The following is a 25,620-nucleotide window of genomic DNA, read 5'->3' on the forward strand; positions in this document are numbered from 1 at the left end:
ACATCAGGTTTGTGATGGGAGAACTCACACTAAGAGTTCATATTTTTCAAAGAGCCATTTTGTGCTCTACCCTGGCCCTGTATTTCAACAGGGACAACTGTTAGAACATAGTGCCCCCCCCCCCACCAAGAGCTGCTTTCTCAGAACTTTATTTACAGAAGAAGAAAAAGATCACTGTGTCTGTGTATGTGTGTGTGTAACACACAACGACGTGGTGCCAAAAGACTCTTTAGGGATATTTTATAGTAATAATTTTTATTTTTCTCTTTTGCCTCAAACCCTAAGAATTATGTCTGCTTAATAATCATGTCTGTTTTTTTTTCCTTAGATGAAAAGATACAGTGATTTCCTTCTCTTCTCCTGCCTGTGATGATCGGATCATTTAGAAATTAACCAAATTATAAATAGACTTTACAGACTGCAATTCTAGGTTTCTCCTGCTTTATATACTGGTCTTACTAGACAGAATAATGACCGTTTTTGATGGCTCTTTCTTTTGTTCTGTTCTCTTTAACTTCCTGACAGACTATGGAATAAATGAGAGATAAGTGCACTAACACATTTCACAGTAGGAAAGGTTTGTTTGTAGTATGATTAAGAGACTGTAGCATGGCTCAGAGCTCTCAGTGCATTATAGGAAACACATGAAAAGGTATTTCTTACCAATTATGGGGCTTTCCTTTTGGACTTGGTCCTGGAAGCCAGTTTTCCACTTGCCTACTGTGAATATTGGTAAATTCTGAGCAAACCTTTTGAAGACCAGACTGCTTTCCAGGTCACACACAGCATCAGATTTATCCCAAGTAAGCCAACATAAGATGAAAGAAGATGGTGAATGTGTTATGAAGAAGTTTTCTTGGCAAATATCCCTGAATTTCTGCTGTTCTGCTTATTAGCAATACTCCCTGGAATTCAAGGCACTTGGGAAGCTGATGTCTTTATCTTCATAATTCTTTTGGTGAAAAAGAAGCTTTAATGTGTCCCTAGGTTCTAGAATATACTAATCTTAATGAGTCCAAAATGTAGCACTGATGTTTGGGTTGTCTCTTTCATTTTCACTACAAAATCTTGGTGTCTCTTCTTCCTTATGTTGGAAGTTTTGTGTAAATAGCAGTTGTGATGAACATTATTCTAAAACCATAACCTCATACTGAGGCTGCTGCCGTTTCTGCCTTTCTCCATACTCGCACACTCCCATCTCCTTTACATTCAAGATGACTTATGTTACCCAAACTTTATTTGGAACATCTCTCTTGATATAAATCCCGTAAGTCTTAGTGGCTCCCTTTTGTCTACAAATAAGGTTCTACCTCATCGGATTTCCCATTTACTTACCCCAGGTAGCTTCAGTCTCTAGGTCTCATCCTGTATGCACTGGGACCCTTGTGTACAGTTTATGAGAATTAGATTTAGGTTTTGGTTTGTTTGCTTGATTGATTGATGAATCTCTCATCCAAAGTAATTCCTATTAGATTAATCCTAACGAGGGCTACTCATCCTTGTCTATTTGTATTTGATAGTCCAGCCACACCAACATAAGATTTCCCTGCCTAAGGAGTGTGCAACTTAAGTTATATTGCTTCTTTATACTAATACATTTTTCATAATCCAAATTGTATTGATTTTCTAGGCAAGCTTGAAGACTATGTTTTTTTGGAAACCCATAGGCTTCTCGCATTATTGAATAAAGAGACATTTGCATGTATCATGGATATAGGGATGGCATGCGGCTCTGAACTACTGAGAATAAGAGTTGTTTAAGACCCCTCCCAGCAAAAGCCCACAAGGAAATTAAAGGTTTTGCCCAAAGCTTTCACTTCTGTTTGACACTTACATAATGAGTTGCAAACCTCTGGCCTAAACCTCTTCCCCTCCCTTTCTTGAAACCCCAAACAGTACCACAGACCTTTCTGACTTACTTACCCTTCAGGTGTGTATCTGTTTTCTGAAAACAGATCTGTTAAGCTCTGCTTTAGCACACTGCTTCATGCCTATAACTTGTAAAACATTTGTTACTGCCAGAAGGTAACAGAGAGTCTTCATTTCAAGCTCTCTTTTTTTACTGCAAAGTTTTCACAGAGAAAGAAAGTTTTCCTTTTCACTTGATTTCTGGTGGTTCTATTCTAATATCCAGACTCATGCACCCTTCCTGTATGTCTGTATCTATCTATCTATCTATCTATCTATCTATCTATCTATCTATCTATCTATCTAATCATCTATTATCTAATCTTTGCACTAGACTCCTACACAGTATCTCTTAGATGGTTAAGGCAGATTTTTTTTTCCTACTCTGATCATGTTTCCATGGTGCAATCCAGCTCCCTCTGATACATACCTCTTTTAAATTTTTAATTTAATTTAATTTAATTTTTATTTTATTTTATTTTATTACATTCTCTTAACAGTTTTTTTTAAGTGTATAATACAGTATTCTTATCCGTAGGCACAATCTAGCGGACCTCCAGAACGTGTTCATCTTGCATAACTGAAATTTTATAGTAATTTATTAGCATCTCCTCATTTCCTCCTGCCCCCAGCCTCTGACAACCACCATTCTATTCTTTACTCCGATCAATGACTTTCACTATGTGAGATACCTCATGCAAATAGACTTATGCAGTTCTTGTCTTTTTGTGATTGACTTATTTCACTTAGCATAATGCCTTCCAAGACATTATTCACACCTCTATTCTAAAGAGCTAGGGCCTCAACTCTTTCAGGGTTTTCTGGAAGTATCAGTCATAGTAGGCAGGGTGTTGCTTTTTTTTCACTTCAGCTTGACTCATAACTGCAGTCTGTTCTGTGAAAATCCAAAAGGCCACCATGGCAGTAAGTCCCTGGCATGCTGTGAGCAATCTACAAAATTCCATCTGATTCTTGCCATTAAACAGCATGGCAGTGGGCGGCTTCTCCCAGTGTACTGAAGAAGGCAGCCTAGATTCTGGACGCAGTTGTCCTTCTTCCATTCTATTTTGTTAAGATTTTTACACAGAGCAGTGGTGCAGAGTGTGGGCCTTGCGGTTCACCTTGCCCCAGGTTGCCTATGTCACTCCGCTCCCTCAATTCTGTGATGCGAAGCAGGCAGAGAGGCAGTCCGATCAGTGCGCATGTGCACACGGGCGCTGCACGGATGTTAGGGCTTTCCTGGAGAATATGTGTTTCATGGGATCTGCACAACAATGTTTGTTGCTGAGTGTCCCTTGCCATGCAGTGCACTTTAAGACCATTGTTAAATTTCATAGACGTTTAAATAACACACGGTAAGAGATGTAAATCTGCTATAGGGAGTAATATAATATTATGCATGAAAAAGACTACGGCATTTTTACTTATTTGCCATTATAAATAATCTAAAGTACATCAGCACAGGTAATGGAGCTTAAACCAGGCCCTTTTAGATGAGGGTTTTGTGGTTCCTGTCTATTAAATACCTTCTGTAGTGGATGGGCTATGTGTGGCATCCTTGAAGGGGGCAGGAAACATGGGGAGGAGGAGGGAACATATCCGTGATTTGGAGATGTACTTGTTCAGTCTCAGTGCCCACCCCCACACCTCCCTCTCCTACCATGGGGAGGAGAATAGGACTATGTGGGTGACAGAGATGGTTTCGCTGTACATGGAGGTTGATTTTGAAGACTCTGCTTAAAAAATCATCAGTGATATTTAGGACAGAGGGAAGTGGTTTAGTGGTGTAGACCATTTAAAAATGGAGTTTAGAACTTCTTCATAAAAAATATTCTTCAATGGTCCCTTTAAGAAAAAAGGCTATTCTGTGCAACGTATCTTTTATCAAAATATAAACAGTAATGTGATTTTAGGGCACAGCCTCCTTGTTAGTTCATTTCTTCTCTTCTTTATATGTAAAAGCATTTGTTTTCTGAGTTTTTGATATGAGGAATTTATGTTCTACGCCTACATTCAGAAGCTTTCTAATGAGAATGAGTGATTTCACATTTAGCAGTGCTTTCAAATAAAAGTGTCTGAGATTCTATTTTTCACTGGGACTACAGACATGGTTTGGAATGGGAATTCATTCATGGGCCCCTGCAATAATGCCACAGTTCTCACGGTCTGCACATCTAGCTTAAAACCCGCCGTTCTTAGGTAGATGGAGAATGTAACTACCACCTTTATTGTTGTAATAAACTTCCCATTGGCTTTAAAGTTCAATAATCATTTGTCAGTAAATTTTACAAATAAAGCTCATTCAGTATTGTTAGGTTTATATTTTTAGATTTTTAATGTCAAAATTAAAAGGAAAACATACAAGGTGTCTTTAAAAGCAATGATGAATCTCACAAATCAGGCATGAGCATTCTAAGGACATCTTTTTATTTACTGTATAGCTGAAGAAGCTATTGTGTGAAAATGTCCAGGATGAGGAGGGCAGCCACAGGACCTCACACTAGAGTATCTGGACTAAAACTGATAGTTACGCACACCCTGTGTATGGATCGCGGGACTCCAAGATCTCCCCATGACCATTACCCAAAATGCTGCACTCTTGAGCAACTCATAGCATGTAATGAAAGGCATAATGTTTTTTTGTTTGTTTGTTTGTTTGTTTTTCCCCCACAAATACTAGTTTAAAAATACTGTGGATATTTCTTAACCCACTATCTTCAACACATAGAATTGCAACCGTCCAAAACACATAGGACTTCTCTTGCTTTGAACATGGAAATTAGTTTTCTGAGACACTTTTTGGATGTTTGAAATTGTGAAGGGCCACTCTTTACCCAAAGACTAGGAATGAGCTTATGCAATATTTTTTTCTACATACGGTAATAAGCATCAACTACTGCTACGTAGACAACTTTGAAAATTCCATTTTCAGTTTTCCTTTTCTTTCGGAATTTACAAATATTAGCATTATCTTCCTCACTGAAAAGATACTATCTCTTGGAGCACAGCGATGGACCTGAACAAGCTAAACTGGCAGCCTGTGCACTATAAGCATCACCAGAGTGAGGTCCTTACACTCGTTTTGAGCATCAGCCATTAATGACTAATGTAGCTTCTTCAAATGTTACTCATTTTTATCTGTAGGGATCATACCAGCCTCATCTAATGTAACTGATTGTGATCACTGAGACCTAAGACATAGACTGTCTTATGTAAGTTACAAATGTCTACAGCATCATTGTGGGGTCATCAGTGACCAGGGATTGTTGAGAGGCACATTGGAAGGCATGTGGGTGCCGCTGCCTTGGGACTGAACTTTAGCACTGCATACGTTACCTTGTGCACAAACCAATTAAAATGCACAATGAATAAAAATGGAAGTGAAAAGTCAATGTGTAATTGTGTAAATGTGACACTTTCCAGTCGGTCAGACAAGTCCTAACGGAGAAGAGTATAACTTAGTTGCTAAGTGAATAAGAAAAGGAGCAAATTTGGTAAGCTGAGGAAAGGTGGGACCTAGAAGATCCTTCTCAAGGGGAAGTGTAAGGCCTGGAAGAGGAAAGAAAAGAAGTACGACTAAGTAGAGAATGGCTAGGAAGGAAGTTCTTTAAGTTAAGGGATGAGGAACCTAGGCCTGATGGGAGGCAAGTATGTGCATCTTAGGTTAAGATGTCATAGTCGTTGGAGGAGAGGGGAAGCCCTGATGCTTTCTTGATCTGACCACTCCTGGAGACTAGTTCCTCTCAAATTCCAATGGGACAGCCCCTGGCTCTGGTCCCAGATGGGCCTTTGAACTGATTTTCAGGTTCTACTAAGCAGCTACAGTGCCCGGCATGGTGGTCTCAGTCCTGAAGTTTTCCACCTGGGTCTTGCCTGGAGCAAAGGGTTATTGCTACAGAAAATTGGAGGCCTGGGTCTTCCTTTCTTGTGTTTGTTTTTTATTGTGGTTGTTGTTGATTGTCTGCTTTGTATTTGAGCCCTTGAACCTTAAGACTCTGATATGCAATAGTGACCTCCGCTGAGCCCCACTGAGACCCTGCTTCCAAGTTCATGCCAGGGCAGTCAATCTGTAATTGGAGAGTCGTATCTGAAAACAGCACTTAATTAAATTATCAATTACAATGGCTTATTTAATAAATATTAAAAGGTTGACACAATGAATCAGTTTACGCTATGGCTCTGGAACTAGCAAAATTATAAAAACACAGTTCCCCAATGAAGCAGTAATAACTAGGACTCATTACTAGAAGAATGAAATGTCACCTCTCTCAGTAGATTTAGATTTTTCAGTAGCATTTTTTAGCATCTATGGCTCTATTTAACCCTGCTATTTTCTTCCTAATTTGTGCCATTAAAAAATGGTTTTCATTTAACGTCCCCATGGCTCATTTCTCTCCTTCAGAGTGATTCCAGATGATTCCCTCATAAAGTCCATGTTTTAACAAATTTCCATTATGAAACTGTAATAAGCACCAACTAAATATCAATATGAAATAGACAGAACATAAAGAACTGACAGGAGAAGAAATTGGGCATCTGAGTAGTTAACTTTTATTCTTGCACACCTGCTGGCTTTTTGCCTCTTGTGGGTGTTTTTGGTCTTCTAGGTAAGATTCCTTGCCTGCCTGACAGACAAAGACTCTAAAGAGATAATTCTCACAATTGTTAAGGGACAACGTTTCTTTCCCATACCCAAATCATCAAGCAGTGCCTTTTGATGACACAGTGATTGTTATTCTTCACTAAAGCCCTATAATGGAAAGAAAGGTTTTTCATTGTTGTTCATTCTTACTGTCCTTTGAGCTTTGTAAAACACCCTTTGTAGGTTTCATTTAGTGGGCCTCTTTTCTCTAGAGAATTAAGTAAGAACCATTTAGCTACCTGGGCCCTTAAAAAATAGTTTCAATTCAACAAATACTTATTGAGCACGAAAACCCCTTTCCCACACCATGTCTGGTGACACACAGACACCATGGAAACTTAATCCCTGTCTGCCTAAGACTCAAAAGGTTTTTGTTTGTGTGTGTGTGTGTGTGTGTATGTGCGTGTGTGTATTTTGTTTTTGTTTGTTTGTTTGGTTTTCTTTAAGGAGTCACATAAATAAACACTGGTAGTCCAGATCTGACTTCTGGTTAAATGTGCTGACCATAAGCATATTTTGGTGTGGAGACGTGTTTCTCTGAGCATATTCTTTCCGTAGTATTTAATGTGCAAAGTAGACTTACGGTCATTTAGACTAAGATAAGAAAAAGTGTTAAATTAGTATGAGAGAATAGGAGACACATATGGCAGTCAAGGTAATAACTTTATCAAATATGTTTGCTCCCCCAGCAACTGATGCTGTGGCCCTAATCACCACCCTCATCCCATCCCTGTATGGATACACTCTGACATTATAATGTAGCTACAAGTCTGTTTAGAACTGAGACAGTCACTGAGTACCAAAGACATGCCAACTGGAAGTGGGAAAAGCCTTGTGGAAGTGGGGGGATTTGTGCTTTGAAGGAAGGGTAGGGATTTATTTGCTAGAAGTGACAGTATGAGCAATATTAAAATGGCAGACACATGGGGGGGAGGGGATCAAATAAATCCATATGACTGGAGAATCTTTTTTAAGAGGTGATATTTTTATACCATTAGTCAAGAAAGTGGGTCAACATCTTCGTATATCTTCCTTCCTGCTCCCTATCTTCCAATAGCTTGTCATTCAGGTTAGCTACTCTGCTACAGGCACAGATCATTAAAGCCTTAATAATAAAAACTCTAAACCAATATATGACCAGTTCAAATGTGTATATGAGGTTCATGCAACTAAACGGTTTTTCATTTTCCCATCTGACCTTGGGGCTTTATACGGGAGAGAGTATAGAAATATAAGCTCTGCTTAGTATTGATAGCTTTAGAAAAATAGGTCTATCTCAGAGAGGATATCCCATCCATTTGCTTACAGATTCATGCATGATGAGGTATGGGGAAAATTATATTTTCAATTGTTTTTTTGTTATCATCCACCCCATTTGTATGAAGTACTTTGACATACATTCTTATATCTCATGTGAAAGCCAAAAAGCTTTCTTTAAGTTCCCTGATACATATTGAAGAGTTTATAGAACAAACCTATAAATTCAGCGAAAGTTTCATTTCCACGGTGCAGTTGGGTCAGCTAAATCTTCAGCTGTCATCAGTTCAGTTTCCTGGTGTCTGGTTGGGGTCATGTCTTCATTTTTTTCTAGATTTTTCTTTTACCTCTAGTATCAGAGGAGTGATTTTTTTGTTGTTGGTTTTTCTTTTTTTTTTGAGCACTTTTCTCCCTTACGAGTTATTACCTCCTTATTCTAATGGAGGCACTGCTTCTGACCCTTTCATACCATTCTTGTCAGCATTTTCAGTGTGAAATGTGATTCTTTTATTATTAAATTCCTTACTTTCCTCACACCCATTTCCACTTTTATTTTCCCATCTCCTTTCATTTTGCCTTCACATATTTTTCACTTTGTGATTTTCCTTATCCTTGTGCTCTCCACATGAGAGCCAAATAGAACCCCACAGTTAAAAATAGTTTCTGACATCATTTGTGATTCCTAAGATATAGTCTCACAAATAACATTTTCTCACTTGATTTCCAGCTAACATGCTGACAGTGCTCCAATCTTGTTTTCTCATGATCCCATTTCATAGTGCTTTTCCTTGCATTTAGTACAAACTTGCAAGTAATGATTCTGTTTGGATAGCACTGCCTAGTCATCATTTACCATTTTATGGAATTAGAAAGGCAAGGTGGGGGAAAGGACTCGGGCTTAAATTCGTATTTAAAAGGAAAAGCATTAATTAACAATTTTGGTAATAGGTTGAACCACTCTTTATCAGCTGGCTATGCTAGAGCCATCTTTGTGGTCTAGAGTAATGTATCAGGCAATGGAACAGTTTTTTTGTTTATTTCTTTGTTTTTCTTACTGAGGGAGGGCACTGTTCTCTACATCCAGGAGTAATGCATTTTAAAATCAGCCTTAAAGAGGCAGACAAACTCAATTGACTAACCATTGGGATAAAATTTCAGGAAAAAAATGTAATCACAAACAAATGCATACGAAGTAACCTCAGAAGCATTTATGGTATTCATTGTATTTACCATGAAATAGTAAATATTCACAGAGTGAGTATGTACAACCTCTAACAGGTAGTATTTGTTCTGTGTGCACGTGCATGTATGCGTCTGTGTGTTTTAGCTATGCTCTGAAAACATCCTACAAGTAGCTAAATTTGTATGAAGCCACATGCCCAGGAGGCTAAATGATTGCCTGTTAGCATTGATCATTTGGGGGCATAAAAAGGAATTTCCGGTGCAAATAATACCACTTTTCTTATGTATTCTAAAACCCTCTTATGTTCAAGAGTAAATTTTCCTTTCATATGTTTGTTTCCATTGACATCTTAAAGTACATCAGAGAATACAATATACCATGTAATTGGGAGCTGGACTACCTAGGAGATGTTGTGTGAGCTCTTTGAGGAAATGAAATGATAATGAAATTCCTATTCTTGGTGATAGGAAATGGCTGTCCTTTGTTCTCTTCTGCAAAGGCATACTGTCATATTTTAGTTGACTTCCCTTGTATGTTTCTTTAGGCAAGTAAGTAATTTCAGAGAAGCCAAATCAATCTTGCTTTTGGGGGGATGAAATTTGGCTGTTTGGGCCAGAATGTAGTTCTTGGATTATGTTCAGCAGGCATTACACAAAAATAAGCTATTTTTCTATAACTTGGATAGTTTCACACGATTTGTTTTTTCCTTTCCTGTTCTTGACAGGTGCACGAGGCAGTCCCGTGTTACAGTGAGTGTGATCAGTACTCCTGGGTTGTAGAACACTGGTCTCCGTGCAAAATCCACAACGAGCTGAGGTCCCTGCGCTGTGGAGGAGGAACACAGTCCAGAAAAATCAGGTGTGTACAAATGGAGACATTTGGGAAATGCAGCAGCAGAACTTAGACCCCCACGTTGCCTGCACTCTTAATTTCACAGTGTAATGTGGCTTTTGCTCATCTTTAAGCATCCATGGAAGCATATGTGTCTGGAACTGCCACGTGGATAGTGGGATTTCCTCTGCAATGAAGCCACAGTCCTTACCATTTCCTGCACTTTGGTGGGAAAGTCAACTGCATGGAGCAGGCTGCCATCCCTCCACTGATTCGTGGCCATCAGTGTTAACAAATTAGGAGGTTTTGACTGCGTTGCCATGTTTCCTTTTTGTTCTTTGGTTAGTAGAGTTTATGGACATTATCTTAAATTTGGATGTCACTACATTGAAGAGGTCAATTTATACTCTCGCTATCAGCCTTGGGAATTAAAGTCTGAGGGTACCTATGGATAATAGCAATACATTTTAATATAAAAAGAGTACATCTCTGAAAGAATTTAATGAATTCTCAGTTATTTACTAAGCGAGTGTATTTAAAGTTTTTGTTTTAAATACAGCAGTAATGATCAAAGAAGTACTTGTTGATGTGTTTAAGGAAACACTTTGACCTGAGTTTACCAAAATGGTCTATTTAGAAATGATTTGTGAAGGAAGAAGAATAATTTCTTTATCAATTAAGGATAATGCTAATAAACATTAGAGACTAAACAAGCAAAGACTAATATATGAACGATAAAAAATAATTAGTATGTAAAATCAAGAAGAAAACAGTTGGGTCAACAAGTTCAATTGCATGAGCATAGCGTATTATTTTGCCACTTTTAGGAAGCTCCATTTCACACGGACAGACACTGCCCAAATCAGGTAACTTCCTACTAAGTTAACTTAGGTTCAAATCAGTTGCCAAGGCACAGTCCACTTACATGTGTTGACTGTTATTCAATATCAGTGAACTTAATTTAGTAATCCAGCATATACCTACCATTTATGAGACTCAGTCATGCAAACCTTGGGAGAAATAGATGCTGACAAAAGTGTAGACATGCTTCTCGTCACTAGTCCAAGCTAGAGTTTCTAGGTAGGAATTCCTGGCCCTTCTCAGGAAATTTTTTTTTGCTTTCCCGTTCCGGAATCCCAAGAAAAGTCGGTCGGGAAATCAGGAAAATCGGCTCCTTGCACACAGGTGGTTGGTAGTATCAGCCATCACTTTCTGGAAACAATTCATCGTGGAGAACAGAAAACAGTTTGTATCTCTGGATTCGGGAATGAGAAAGCAAAACACATTTCTGAGAATGGGCGGGAATTCCCGCCTGGAAACCGTAGTCTAAGCAAACGTCCAGTAGACAAATTGTCATTCTCTTTGTTCATGCAATTTCCAGAGGACTTGTGTGCTCAGGCTGTCACAAACTTTGTGATTCTACCTCTTTCTCTTCAAAAGCTCTGTCTCCTCTGTCTTATTCTCTTATGGCTTTGAGAAATGATTGACCAACCTAGCTTATCAAGTAATATGTAAATGAGCTGTGATATCTCTCACTCATCCCAGCCAGGCCTCTTACCAGTATTAAAGCAAAATCTCAGGAGTGAAAGGAAAGCTTTAAGAGAATAAATTGCTACCAACAGCATTGTGGCAGGTTGAGAAAAACATACTTGAACAAGAGGGGCTTTAAACCATACCTCTCAGCTCAAGCCTGCAGAGCCTGATATCATAAAAACAGCACAGCTATCAAATATTATCCTGCTATAAACTGAATTATGGCCCCCCCAAAATCAATGTGTTGAACTCCTCACCCCCAATCACTCAAAATGTGCCTGTATTTGGAGCTAGGACCTTTAAAGAGGTACTTAAAGTTAAATGAGGTCATTGGGAAAAACCCTAATCCAGTCTGACTGGTGTCCTTATAAGAAGAGATTAGTACACAGACAGACCCAGAGAAAAAGGCCACATGAACACACAGTGACAACAGCACCATCCACAAGGCAAAGAGAGAAGCCTCAGAAGAAACCGATCCTGCCAACACCTGGATATTAGACTTCTAACCTCTAGAATTAGGAGAAAATATATTTCAGTTGTTTAAGCCACCCAGCCGGTGGCATTTTGTTTTGGTAGTGCTGGCAAACTCATACATGCTCACTATCTTATATGATTTATGTATCTGATCACATTTAAATATATGAAGCAGATTTTCCAGGCAGCTTGCATTCCTAAACATTATTGATTTGAACAGCATACTGTTAGAATGAATGAAACAGCTAATCTGTTCTCTTTCTTAAAACATAAACTAGAGGACATCTTCATGGTTCATCCATGATTGCAATTATTTATTAATTCAAAAAAATACTTATGAATATGTGTCTTCTATGAGAAGGCACTGTTCTAGGACCTGGGGATAAAAATGTGAACAAAAGTTTCCTGTCATCAAAGAACTTACAGTATAGCAGCAGAGAAAAAAAAATAATTAACCAATTAATTAATTAATATATGATGGAATGTCTTTGCTATGAAATGCCAAGGAAAACAAATAAAATTAATTGAAGTGATGGAGGATACTATTTAGGGGGCAATTGATCAGCAAAATATTTGAGGAGAGACATGAATTAATGTGAAGATCTGTAGAAAGAGAATTCCAAGAGGGAAGAAATGTTCAAAGAACCTTTCTTATATTGTTATAACAAGATGTCCTCTATGTCTGATTCCAGTACTCAAATCATGTAGTCTTCTAAAACAAGGTAAAAGGAGATTATTCATTTTATTAGCCTGGAAAAGGTAAAGAAGCAGATTTTCCTCTAGAACGTCTAGAAATAAATGCAGCTCTGCCAAAGCACTGATTGAGTCTACCATGGTCCATGTTAGATTTCGATAGTAGAAAATTATATGATGATACATTTACATTACTTAAGACACAGAGATTGGGGTAATTATTTCTGTATATTAACTTTTATTTAAATCCTTGTCTTCTCTAATCCAAAGACCCTTTCTATGGCACTCTCCAGCTAATAAACCTTCAATTACCTGCAGAGGTAGGGAGGAGCCATCACCTAGCTGTGTGAATGGGAGGTGGATAGGATCTGAGGGCCTAGATACTTCAACATACTTTCAATAAATTCTCCAGTTTTTCAGCCTCACTTTCATCCACATTTATAAAGCTACTCGGTGCCACAAATCCCCAAATATTTTATGTGTTCTGTGGTGTAAATGGAGTTGCTTTTTTTGGTTTCCCTTGAAGGCTTAGTATTCGGCTTTCTTGGTATGTTAAGGCTATTATCACTAGCCCTTCCATTTCCCTTTTGTTGCCTTTGTCCTCTCCCATGTTCTTTGTCCTTTCAGGGCAATGCCTTCCCTGACTGCTCCCCTCCTTCCCCTGGTGTGTGTGTGTGTGTGTGTGTCTGTGTGTGTGTGTGTGTGTAACACGTTCCTCTATATTGTTTCTGTGTCATATTGAGAGTGAACAAACACTGATGCATATATTCAACTAGACACCATTGACTAAAAGTCTTACCTCTCTTTCTCAGTGAAATAGTAAAAGGACATCAGCTGACAGTATACAGTTAAGAAGGGAAACAATCTTCAGCTTTTGTGTTTGTCCAGGGAAACACATATAAGCCATCTCATGGGCCCTCCTTCCATTATTGACAATCACCACGGGAGCAAGTCCATAGGTGGCACTATACCATGCCTCCCTGTATTAGAAGACATTACATACTTATTAAGTCTTCTCTCTGTCTACCATTCCCCAATAACCTTCTTTACACAATAAATTTCCGTAACTTATCACCTAATAAAGCTTATTTCATTTTGTGCCAGGTGATAGACTACACTTTTCCTGAATTTAAAAAAAAAAAAAAAATCTTGATGTATATTCAAGTGAAACTCCTAATGTATAGGATAATTATTTCTAGCACAGCATGATTTGGGGAACATCAAAAGCTCTCCTTACTCCTTGGTTGTGACATTTTGTCTGAAACAGCCAGGTCAACAAATATCAACACCTCATCATCATTGTCAATTTCACCTTCACTTTGATCATCATCACTAGAAGAAAAGATTTGTAACAATAGAAATCTCATCTGTCTTTACAGTTCTGTCCCCCAGCACCCAGGTAAGGGCCTGGTGCATAGTGAGCCTCCAAGAATATTTAGTAAATGAATCATTATTAACAAATAATAACATTATATCCCGGCACCTAGCATTAAACATTTTTGAGAAAATAACTTAAAAATTAGAGTTTGATTGGGATATAAAAGCAAAGAAATGCCCACATCATAGGGGTGCAGCTTGATGAATTTTCACAATGTGAACACACCTGTGCAACCTGCCCAGAGGCCAAGAAACAAAATATTACCAGGACTACTTAATACCTTATCAGTCGGTAACCATTCCCCCAAGGGCGACCATTGTTCTGACTTCAAACATCACAGATGAATATTGCCTCTTTCTTAACTTTATATGAATGGAATCATACAGTATATGCTTTTGTGTGTGAGAGTAGCTTATTTTGTTCAAAATTATTTTGGGGAGTTTCACCCATGCTCTTTCATGTAACAATAGTTCATGCATTCTTACCCCTTTATTGCATTTAGTTTAATAAATTTGCAACAATATATTTATCTATTTTGCTGTTGCTGAGTAGATATTCTAGATAAACTTTTTCTAGTTTGGTTGATTATGAATAGTAGTGTTATGAACATTTTCAGTCAGTTTTTCTTGGTGCACATGTGTACACATTTCTTTTGTGTACACAATTAGAAGTGTAATTGTTGGGTTACGAAGTATGTCTCTCTTAAGTTTTAGTAGATACTAGCAACTATTAATAGTTTTCCAGAGTCTGTGGTCTATCCAGCAGAGTAAGAAAAGTTACAATTGTTCCACATTCTTGCCAACCCTTGATATTTCCCATATTTTTTATTTAAGCCATTTTGGTGGGTGGACAGTGGTATAATACTTTGGTTTTAATATGATTGAATCAATAGCATGCTTATTTATCTTACCTTCACCAGCACTTATCTCTAAGCCTGACACCGAGTATGCCAAGCAACTACAATGTTTGCATCTATATTGAGCGCTCGATTGCTGCACAAAAACGCTTGCTCATTGCCCTCTGGTTTATGATACCAACATTCCTGAATGGTTTGCAGCAAATACCTCAAAGAAAAACATGTCCAATTATTTTTCAGTTTACTTTGCCACACACAAAAATGCTTGCTCATTGCCCTCTGGTTTATGATACCAACATTCCTGAGTGGTTTGAAGAAAATACCTCAAAGAAAAACATGTCCAATTATTTTTTTGTTTACTTTGCCACGACCTTACATGTGTTGGATGAAGATGAGGGAGGTTTAGATGATGTGTGACAAAAGTCTAGGAAAGGTCTGAGAGAGTCACAGGAACTATGAAAGCTCCAGCTATTACAAAGTGATGGATTCATTGAGAGAAGGAGAGTCTTCAAGATTTGTTACAATAAAAATGAAAATTCACTTTGTGCTGGACCTGAGTAAATATATTGTAATTCTCTTTAGATTGAGAGTTGCTCAAGGGCAATGGTTGTCTCTAGTTCCCATTGTTTTCTCCTGTTTTGCTCAGTAAAAGGTTCTACACTGAGTTATCACTCAATAAAGGCTGACTGGCTGAAGAAAAAATGTTTTTCCTGGTTTCTCTGCTGGTCTTAATTTATGTTTGAGGAGTAAATAACTGTGATACATCATAACTATTTTAAATTTACTCTGTGCTGTTTTATGTAATGAAACTCTTGTGATCCTGCCTTGCAGATGTGTGAACACTGCTGATAGTGAAGGTGGAGCCGTGGATAACAGCCTCTGCAACCATGAAGAGAAGCCCCCGGAAACCCAGTCCTGCTTTCTTCTGTGCCCCAACGAATGTGTCATGTCCGAGTGGGGACCTTGGAGCAGATGCCCACAGGTAATTTCTCTTCTGTTGTCAATGTCCTATAATCCTCTGTTGATGCCTTCACTGTAGTTCTCTATACAGTCACGGTGATGCTCTCCAAAGCATTCTTCTAATAACATGGGAGAATCATTTTGCTTGAGAAAGAAAGAAAGAAAGAAATGAAAGAAAAGAAAAAAGAAAGAAAAAAAATCCAGCTAGCGAGACTGAGCAGTTTAAAATGCCAGTGCTTCTTTTTTAGGCCTTTATCATGGGAACACTAGCAAGGAAAATGAGACTGTAATGATGATACTAGGATTCGAAAGCACACCTGTTATTAAGGGGCCTCTGTAGTACCCAAATGATTCTCATTGTAATCTCTCGATTCTGTTCCATTTTTATCCTGGCAGAATCAATTATGTTTTAGTAGCTCAACTCCGCTGTGTAATTTGGCTTTTGTTAGTGATGATCTGTTTTTGTCTTTCACTGTGTTCCCAAAGATGAGGTGTTCTTCTGCCATGCTCTTCTTTCAAAGCTCACACACACACGTGCACACACACACACAAACTTTTTGATGTCTACAGTAATTTCCTTTTTCTTTTTTTAAAAAAATGGAAACGTAATGGGGATATGCCAAAATAAATATTCTTCAAGTAGTGTAATTCAACTTAATATTCGCAGAAGTTAAATTATGATGTTTTCGACCTATTTCTGCCTAAAGAGCTAAAAAAGAAAATGAGGATAAGGAGCATATTTGCTGGGTCCAAACATTAGGAGGGAAAGAATTAGGATACTTTGAATTCAGTGGTGATACTGACAGTTTGTGGAAAGATTGGGTTAAATCTTTGTACAGAAATGGAAAATATAGTTGAAACCAATTTATAGCCAATGTTTGCATTTTGAGCATTGATTCCTTTTAATTATTGCAATCTTATATTTTATATTTCTATAATTATATTCCTGAAGAAATTTTCCTTGACACTATTATTTTTTATTTGTTGAGTTGCTGGGGGTAGGACAACACCCTATTATGATGAAGAGGTAACATAAATAGAGGGTAATTTATAAGAATGGAATGTTTGTCCTATTATTGACTACGACTAAGTATTTTATTTTGTATATAATTTGAATATAATGAAAATTAACATTTTCTCAGCACTTACTGTTTTCAAGGCATATGTAGGAATTATTCCTTTTAGCCCTTGCACTAATCCTAAGCACGTACTGTTATCAGTCCCATTGCACAGATCAAGGAACTGGTTCTCAGAAAGGCTAAGTAGCTTACATATAGCTCCACACTTAATAAGTGTGATCCTTATGGAGATAAGAATGAACCTTATTGTTATCTAATGAAGCCAGAGCCTTTGCTCTTACACCCTTGGCTCCCTTATCTTGGAAGAATTAGGGTAGATTTAGAAGCAATACTTCTTTCTCTTTAAGATGCAACATTAGTTTTAGAAAAAAGTGAGTTATTCTTAGTGAGTTACAATCTGTGTGAGTATTCCATGGCTGTATACATATATTCACACTTTAGAAAGTGTGGTAGCATACACTTTTTTTTTTTTAAGATTTTAATGGGGAAGGAGAACAGGACTTTATTGGGGAACAGTGTGTACTTCCAGGACTTTTTTCTTTCCAAGTCAAGTTGTTGTCCTTCCATCTTAGTTGTGGAGGGTGCTGTTCAGCTTCAAGTTGCTGTCCTTTCTGTCTTAGTTGTGGAAGGCGCAGCTCAGCTCCAGTTCCAGTTGCCGTTGTTAGTTGCAGGGGGCACAGCCGTCCATCCTTTGTAGGAGTCGAACCGGCATACAGTCTTTATTAATCAACTTGCAAAAGAATTATCAAACTGAAGAAGTTTAATTAAATGTAGAGGTCATGATTTGTCTGACTTGTTTTTTGTTTTTTTTGTTTTTTTCTAAGTTGCTAACCAAAGACTACATTAAGCTGTAATCACTTTGCAATGACAATATTGCCCTCTTAAGTCAGAGTGTCTGGCTCTTGAACTAATATGTTTGCTGCAGGAACATGTTAATAATGCTGTGATGGACTGGCATCCTGTGCTTGCTTCTTTGGGGTCCTAAGAGACAATTTTCTTTCAGGTTTGCTTTTCTAAAAATAGTCACTCTGTTTTTGGAATGTTTATAAACTGGAGATAGAGAAAATATCTTAACCTCATTTTATGTGTCTAAAAGGCGACAGTTACTTGCTCGTCACCATGAAGTTCAGAAGGTTGTCCTTCAACTGCTTACGTACCTTCTAAGTTACATTAATAGTAATAACAACAATAGCTATGACAACAACTTTCACTGAGCACATATTTTGTAACCAATATTGTGCTAGAGTTTCATAACAGCACTATATTATCATGATTGATATTTATCCAGGGTCACTCAGGTCTGTCTGACCAAAATGGCCTTGTTCTTCCTCAGATTCCATGCTACTCTCATGTACAAAGACTTTAAAATGAAAAGAAAAAAATGGTAATGAGGGCTCACAACTGATAACTTCAGTTCCTCGTGATATGTTGCATAAGTTTAATAAATTGCAACATCTTAGCATAATGCCCCAACATCACAGACACTGAAACAGTACTTGACATTGATCATGATCTTGATAATGGAGATGTTAGCAAGCTGGGTTTTTGTGCCTGAAGTTTAATTAGCACCTCAAAGCGCATTTTCTGAGAAAAAAGAAACAATTATTGTATAATTATTCTCTATACTCGATGCTGAATCTCGGATTCTAAATATTGGCCATTATTTTACCAAATTCTCTTTTTATGTGTGACATATGTTAATGGAACCAATTTGCTATGTTTTTTTTCTCTTTCTTCTTTTTCTCCCCAGGGCAATTCTTTAGAGTCAAACACATAAACCAACCAACCAACCAAACAAAAAATTAGCTAAAAAATAAAAGTAAAAAAATAACTCAGAATATTTCTGAGACAAAAACATTTATATTCCTCTTACGCATCCACAAACTACTCTGAAATTTATGTTTGCATTTAGCTATAAAAGCTGTATTAATATGAAGTCATCTCAATATGGTTTTAAACATTGTAAAGTAAGTAGATTTGCCAGTTATTTAAAAGAAGCTTAGCAAAATCATTTACTCAATGACGAGTACTTCTTGAATTCCCAGTATGTGTCCTGACTCTGAGGCCAAGCCTATATGACAGAGCATCCCTGCTCCTGAGGAGCTCATGGTCCTCACTCTCTTTGTAAATACATACTGTGTAAGTGTAGCATACGATTCAGTAGCTGACTAGTGGCTATTAGTCCACACAGCATTCTCTAGTAAAGTGGTAGGCACTCACTGAATAAAATGATTAAAAGTATCCTTCCAACGTCAGGGTCAAAGATTCTCACATTAGCGCACGTAAACAGCATCTCAATGTGTGGTAACACAGGCCTCCTTTGCCCCACCCAAGAGATGTCAATTCAGTGAGTCTGGGATGGGCCCCATGAACTTCCATTTCTAACAAGTTTCCAGGTGATGCCGAGCCCTCTATTCTGGGGGGGCACTCTTTGAGTCATAAGGCTCTTGGTCATTACAGCTAGATCATGTTCTTTCTCAGTCTCACTCTAATTACAGTATCACTTGGAAGCTTAGCTTAAATTTACAGAAGCTTTCCATGTGCCAGTGTATGTAGCATTTATATTTATTACCACACTTAATCTGCACAATGCCACTATTAAATCAATCCCATTATTCCCCCAATGTATAGATGAGTAAACTGAGTTTCAGAGAGGTTAGTAATCTGCTGCTTTTTGTGCTGGTGAGAGGCACAGTGGTTGTTTAAGCCCAGGTCATCTGTCCATTTCTAACCACTACAAAAGAAATGGAAGCCACACTTCTTCTCCTTGAGAATATGACAGCCTGTCAAGTCTGATGTCTCCTTTTCTGGTTTACTTTTCTGGTTTTCTGATTTGTGAAGTTGTGAAGGAAGATTTTTCTAAATTGAATAATCTCCTTTATTCGTGTAGCTTGCCAAGGAAGGAAAGGAAAGAAGTCTCAAAGCTGTGGTCTGATGCCCCGGAGCACTGCTGGCTCTGTGATTTTGGCCAAGTTACTGATACTTCTGAGTTACAGGTTCTTTATCCAGAAAGTAAGGACAAGGGCTGCTGTTTTTCCAGATCGTTTAATGATTAAAGACAATGTGTGTAAAGTGAGTAGTACAGAATATAACAATACAGGTTTGTTAAAAAAAATAAATAAATAAAGGTGCAGCAAATCATAGCTCCCCCTTACAGTTTTTGCGATGTGGTTGGGAAATGGAAGACAGGCAGAGGTACATTCTCTAAGCATACCAGGAATAGCCCTTCCTCCACACAACATGTTATTACTACTTGATTTTACAGAAATACAACATCACTTCCTTTGCTGACAAATGACTTATGCCTAATTGAAGAGTAATCCCCATAAATAAGGTGTCAGAAAAGTAATTTTGAATGAATGGGTTGCTGACCTTATAGTAACTGCCAATTGCAAGCCATACTGAAGAACAAACAAGACATAGGTACTAAAAATTGTATGGAGACCATTTTAACTATATTGGGAAAAACCGGGGACTATACATGGATCAAACAAAAACAAACATAAGTCAAGGCAGAATCTGAAGAAAATGGAAAGCCATGTGCTTCACTTATTTTTATATTTTTGTGGTTTGTTTTGTTCCCATAACAGCATACATATATATAATTTATTTTTGGCTCTAATATGCTCACTTCTCTAGAATGCTTTAATGAGAAAGAGGTTATGGAATTGTACATATAAAAACCTTTGCAGCAGTGTCCATTTTTTAAGCATATATGTGGATTTCTACAAATACATGTGTTTACATTCATACACACACGTACAAATCGTATATGTGTGTGTTTAATAGTTCATTGTGTATTACTCTGTATCCCTCTTTTATCTACCTAACTTTGTCCAATTTTTATCTTTATGCTTCATTCTTCGAAACTATGCAGACTAGCATTCATAGAAACACATATTCTTCAAGAAAGGTTTATAAAATTCTGAACTCAGATACAATTCAGTCCCTGATGCATCTGAACAGATATGTGGTTCTCTTCATTTATGCTACCAATCCCTACAGAAATTGCCATTAAGTAATATAGATTTTTCTATTTATGACTCTCCTTGGAGGCTTGACAAAGGAATTTCTTAAATAATAATATTGATAGGAAAAAGCAAAGAGAATCTTGGTGAGGAATTTCCAAACTGATGCATGCATTACAGAAGCACGCCTTTGGAATTCCTCTCCAGAAAGATGACAAGTTTAGCAAACCAATTTGAACTTGAATTGATTCACTTCGAGCTGAATGCATCAAAGCCTGGCTCGATTTGTAGCCAGGCTTCCCTCACACTGCAGGAATTGGAGATTCAATACACCATGGTCTAAGTGCAACCTCATGGTCACACAGTGACTCAGATCTTTTCATTATCACCAGGACAACCTCCGAAGAAGAATCAGAAAGGAAGACTTTGCAAAGAAACTACATAGGACTTCAGTGTAATTGAATCTGAATTCTATTATAGACTTAATATTGTGCTTCAAAAATACATCTTATTTCTATACTTTTTCCTACCCTGTTCTCTAACTCTTCACGTGTGCAGTATACTCTAGGGAAAGCCAATGTGAGTATATTATCTATGAGCAGATACACCCTGCCATTATTCCTGCAGGTGACGGTACTTCTTTAAGGGAAAACGAGAAATGCACTCCAGTTTTCTGATATGTACTCCAGAATTAAACATTTGAGGTTAAGAAAAACACCCTTTTTCATGGTGCTCCAATGTGATTTTTGGTCAACAGTGATGGTCTATTACTGATAACTCAGCATTTTCAGCACCTTTTCACTATACCTGAAAGTTATGTTTCCTGGGAAGCAAATCACCCTAGTGTTTACTATTACCCTGGTTCCCTGAAAATAAGACCTAGATGGATCATGAGCTCTAATGCATCTTTTGGAGCAAAAATTAACATAAGACCGGGTCTTTGTAATATTATAATATAATATAATATAATATAATATAATATAATATAATATAATATAATATAATATAATATAAAACACAATACCAGGTCTTATATTAATTTTTGCTCCAAAAGACGCGTTAGAGCTCATGGTCTGGCTAGGTCTTATTTTCGGGAAACACGGTAGTACTCAGCTCCAAGCTCTTCATCAACCTCTCCTCACAGCCTGGAACATGCAGATGACAGCCTGTATTTGTCTCTGGAGGGCATGTTTAATGGTGATGACCCTCAAGCTGCCTAGTGCTTTTCTTTGACTTACAAATGAATGCCAGAGGAGAATGATGAAAATGTTTTATATTCTGGACTGAAAATTCTTGTTGCTTCTGCTAAATTGATATTGGCTCTTGTGAGAAACCAATAATTCATTACCCTGGCTTGTGGAATATTTTACCCCTGTGAGCAGTGAGGCTTAATATCACTGAGAACCATTCTAATTTCCAGAACCATATTAGGCCCTGCAAACAGGGTGCCTCATTATATGCAGTGTAGCTGCCAATGACAACCAGATAAAAGCAGTCTTTGGGCTGTTCCAGTTTTTAAAATTTAATATGTTATCATTCTTTCTTGTACAGTGAGCTTTGTTTGAATCTCACTACCACTAATTTGAAGTATAAAATAAGGGTTCCGTAGCTCTCAATATCTCTTTCTGTCTCTTTGTTTCTCTCTTTCTCCTCTATCTATCCTTATCTCTATTTCTATTATACAATAGACATTTTCCAAAAAAAAAAGGTATAGTGAGCTCCATAAATTGATTACCCAGATCAAAACTCATCACCTAGTTTCAACAGTTATCTACATATGACAATTTCATTTATTTCTTCTTCCCCACATTTTATTCCTTCTTTTGTAGATGACTTTAAAGTATACACCACACTTCATATCGTTTTATCCATAAACACTTCTATATATCTTCCTAAGAGATAATGATTAATCACAACTACAGCAAAACGTAACCCCAGTATCTTTTTACACCTTGTAGGAATTTAATTTTCAAAGAATTGAAAACATGACTCATACAAAGTATCAAAATTCATTAACTTGTTAATGATTAAACCAGCATGATTGCAAGGCTGGTTCAAAGAGAACTAGAGAGGACAGACAACTTTCACTTATAGCAATAATTGAATATCATTAGATTTATTTCGATTGGATTAGATTGTAATTATGCTCCTATTGTAAGTGACTAAAAATGAGAAAATATATACTTGTAAAACTCATACCAGATGTATTATATAAATTTTATATATAAAATGTATAAATATCTTTATATATTTTAAGATATTAAAATATTGGAAACAATCTTAGAATAGTAAATGTGATTTTTTTAAGCAAGAAAGAAACTTAGTTTTCATAAAAATTAAATACTTTTCTGTGGTATCCCATAAATTGTGTTAAGATTGAATTGATAGAGATTTTGGTTAAAGATGGAAGATTTTACAGAATCCCTTCCAGAAATACCGCTAACATGACATTAAAGGGATTAAAAAGAGAGTAAAGGAATGTGTTTTTAAATGTGTACAAATGATTATATGATGATAATAACCAAAGGGTGCAAAAGCAAACTGAGGAAACTGGGAAACTAATGTGGTAGCTCCCTTAGCTGAGCTGAAAGTATTGAATCCCAAAACAGCAATGGGTAAACTGGAACTTGATTCATTCTGTAAAGCTTCAGAGGACTAGGAAGTTGAGCAGAAAGTACATTCATTTGAAAAATGAGGTGAAATTGGGGCTGAAAACTAGAGTACTCATTGAAAGTTATTACACCCCCATATAGCCTCTGCCCGCTTGCCCAGATGCTTGCCTTCTTCAACTCTAGCTAAGACTAGAGCATTATTACTTTAAAAAAGGGAAAAACAGAATTTTCTGCACTGGAGCACTAGGAACAATTGAGCATAGAGCTACCATTTTGAAAATAAAGGGATTAAAGTGAAAGACTGTCTTTATAATAAACATTGAGACCTCTAGCATTTTTTCCTATTTTGTTCTCAGAATATTGTCAAGCAGGCTTATATGATCTAGATTATATTCTCTGAGGATGACAGCTAGAAATAGAATAATTTTAGCCCCTACTTCTTTAAATATATGTATTTTGTTGTTTTTTTATTTTTATTTTTTGGTCCATTCTCCACTCTCCTGCAAGGCCTCCAGTTACACTTATGGTAAACCACTTGTTAATGTTCCAGAGGTTACTTACTCTCTGCTCATTTTCTTTCAGTCTTTTTTTCTTTCTTTGTCTTAGTGTAATTTCTATCACTATGTCTTAAAGTTCACTCATCTTCTGCCATCAGATGTTTTATTACTCCTTTTTGGTAATTTTTTTTTTTTAGACATTGTGTTTTAGATCTCTAAATGTAACACATAATTCTTCTCACCATTTTCTATTTTACTCATCATGTGCACATTTTCCTTTAAATTCCAGAGTTTACTTTAAAAAAATTAGCATAACTGTTTTTAAGTTCCCTATGTTCTGTTTCTGCTTGTATTGACTGGTTTTCCCCTTGTATTGACTGGTTTTCCTCTTGCTTATTTGTTGCCTCTTCAGATGTATAGTAATTAGGGGTAAGATACATATAAGAAATACACACATAATAGAAATGCAGCTTTATGACTTTTCACAATGTGAAAACACCCATATAACTAGACCAGAGCTCAAGAGACAAAATATTACCAGCACTACCTAAGCCCCTATAAGTACCTTAATAAGCCCCAATAAGTACCTTATTGTAGTCACTGACCACTTCTAGACATTGTGGAAGTTACATCGATTTTTTTTTTTCTTTGCGTCTTCCATTTAAGTGTGTTGAATTTGTTTTGGCAGGTAGTCAGGTTTGTGTTTAAATTTCATTAGGGAAATTCTACAGTAGATTTTACTCTAGGGCTAATTTAGCCTTCCTCCTAAGGCATAGCCCTTTTTGAGGGCTATATCAGATGGCTTCAGGGCTTGAAGAAGTATCTCTATCTTGGCTGGATGGAATTAAAATGTCTTTAAGACCCGGGTGAGCTTTGGAATGTTTACACCTGGCAACTGCACAGATGTCATCCTTTGACTGGACTTACGGAGTTTTACTCCATATATGTATACATAAATTAGAATTTAGACCAGGACTCAAACAGACCCCTATGTATATATCTAGATTTCTTTCTTTGCGTAGCCTTACCCTCTTCAGTATTTCATCCTACAAATTTCAGCCTTCTCTACTTTGCAGACCTCTGATCTCTGACTCCTCACTATGCTCTTGGGATTTCGTTCCTGGAACTATCATCCAGAAAGTGTCTCCATCCAGAAACAATGGTTATTGTTAAGGCTTGCCTCATTGGTTTTCTTCCCTCAAGCTCAGTTATATGCTACCTGCTGTCCAGTGTCTTAAAACTGTTGTTTCACGAGGTCCTAAAATTAAGTTTGTAAACTTGTTGCATCAATGGTGCTAAACTTTGTTGATATCAGAGAGAACATTCATTAAGAATTTATACCAACTGGACAAACAGTTAACCAAGTTTACTATGTGGAAGTGCTAAAAAGGCTGCGTGAAAAAGTTAGACGACCTGAACTTTTTGCCAACAATTCAAGGTTCTTGCATCATGACAATGCACCAGCTCACATGGCACTGTCTGTGAGGGAGTTTTTAGCCAGTAAACAAATAACTGTATTGGAACACCCTCCCCACTCACCTGATCTGGCCCCCAGTGACTTCTTTCTTTACCCAAAGATAAAGGAAATATTTAAAGGAAGGCATTTTAACAATGTTCAGGACATCAAGGGTAACACGACGACAGCTCTGATGGCCATTCCAGAAAGAGTTCCAAAATTGCTTTGAAGGGTAGACTAGGCGCAGGCTTCGGTCGGTGCATAGCTTCCCAAGGGGAGTACTTGGAAGGTGA

At 37.3% G+C, this 25,620-nt stretch overlaps 1 protein-coding gene across 2 annotated transcripts in view; it reads left to right on the forward strand.

The window, feature by feature from the left end:
• The window catches only part of THSD7B (thrombospondin type 1 domain containing 7B), an 815,330-nt gene that overhangs the window by 696,341 nt on the left and 93,369 nt on the right, over positions 1-25,620 (forward strand). For both annotated transcript variants that reach the window (XM_081051932.1, XM_081051933.1), the window contains exons 16-17: positions 9,715-9,848; positions 15,587-15,737. In XM_081051932.1, coding sequence (XP_080908058.1) covers positions 9,715-9,848; positions 15,587-15,737 — 285 coding nt within the window. The remainder of the gene's footprint in view (positions 1-9,714; positions 9,849-15,586; positions 15,738-25,620) is intronic.

Source organism: Rhinolophus hipposideros (genome assembly GCF_964194185.1).
Source record: "Rhinolophus hipposideros genome assembly, chromosome: 6".
NCBI classification, from domain to species: domain Eukaryota; kingdom Metazoa; phylum Chordata; class Mammalia; order Chiroptera; family Rhinolophidae; genus Rhinolophus; species Rhinolophus hipposideros.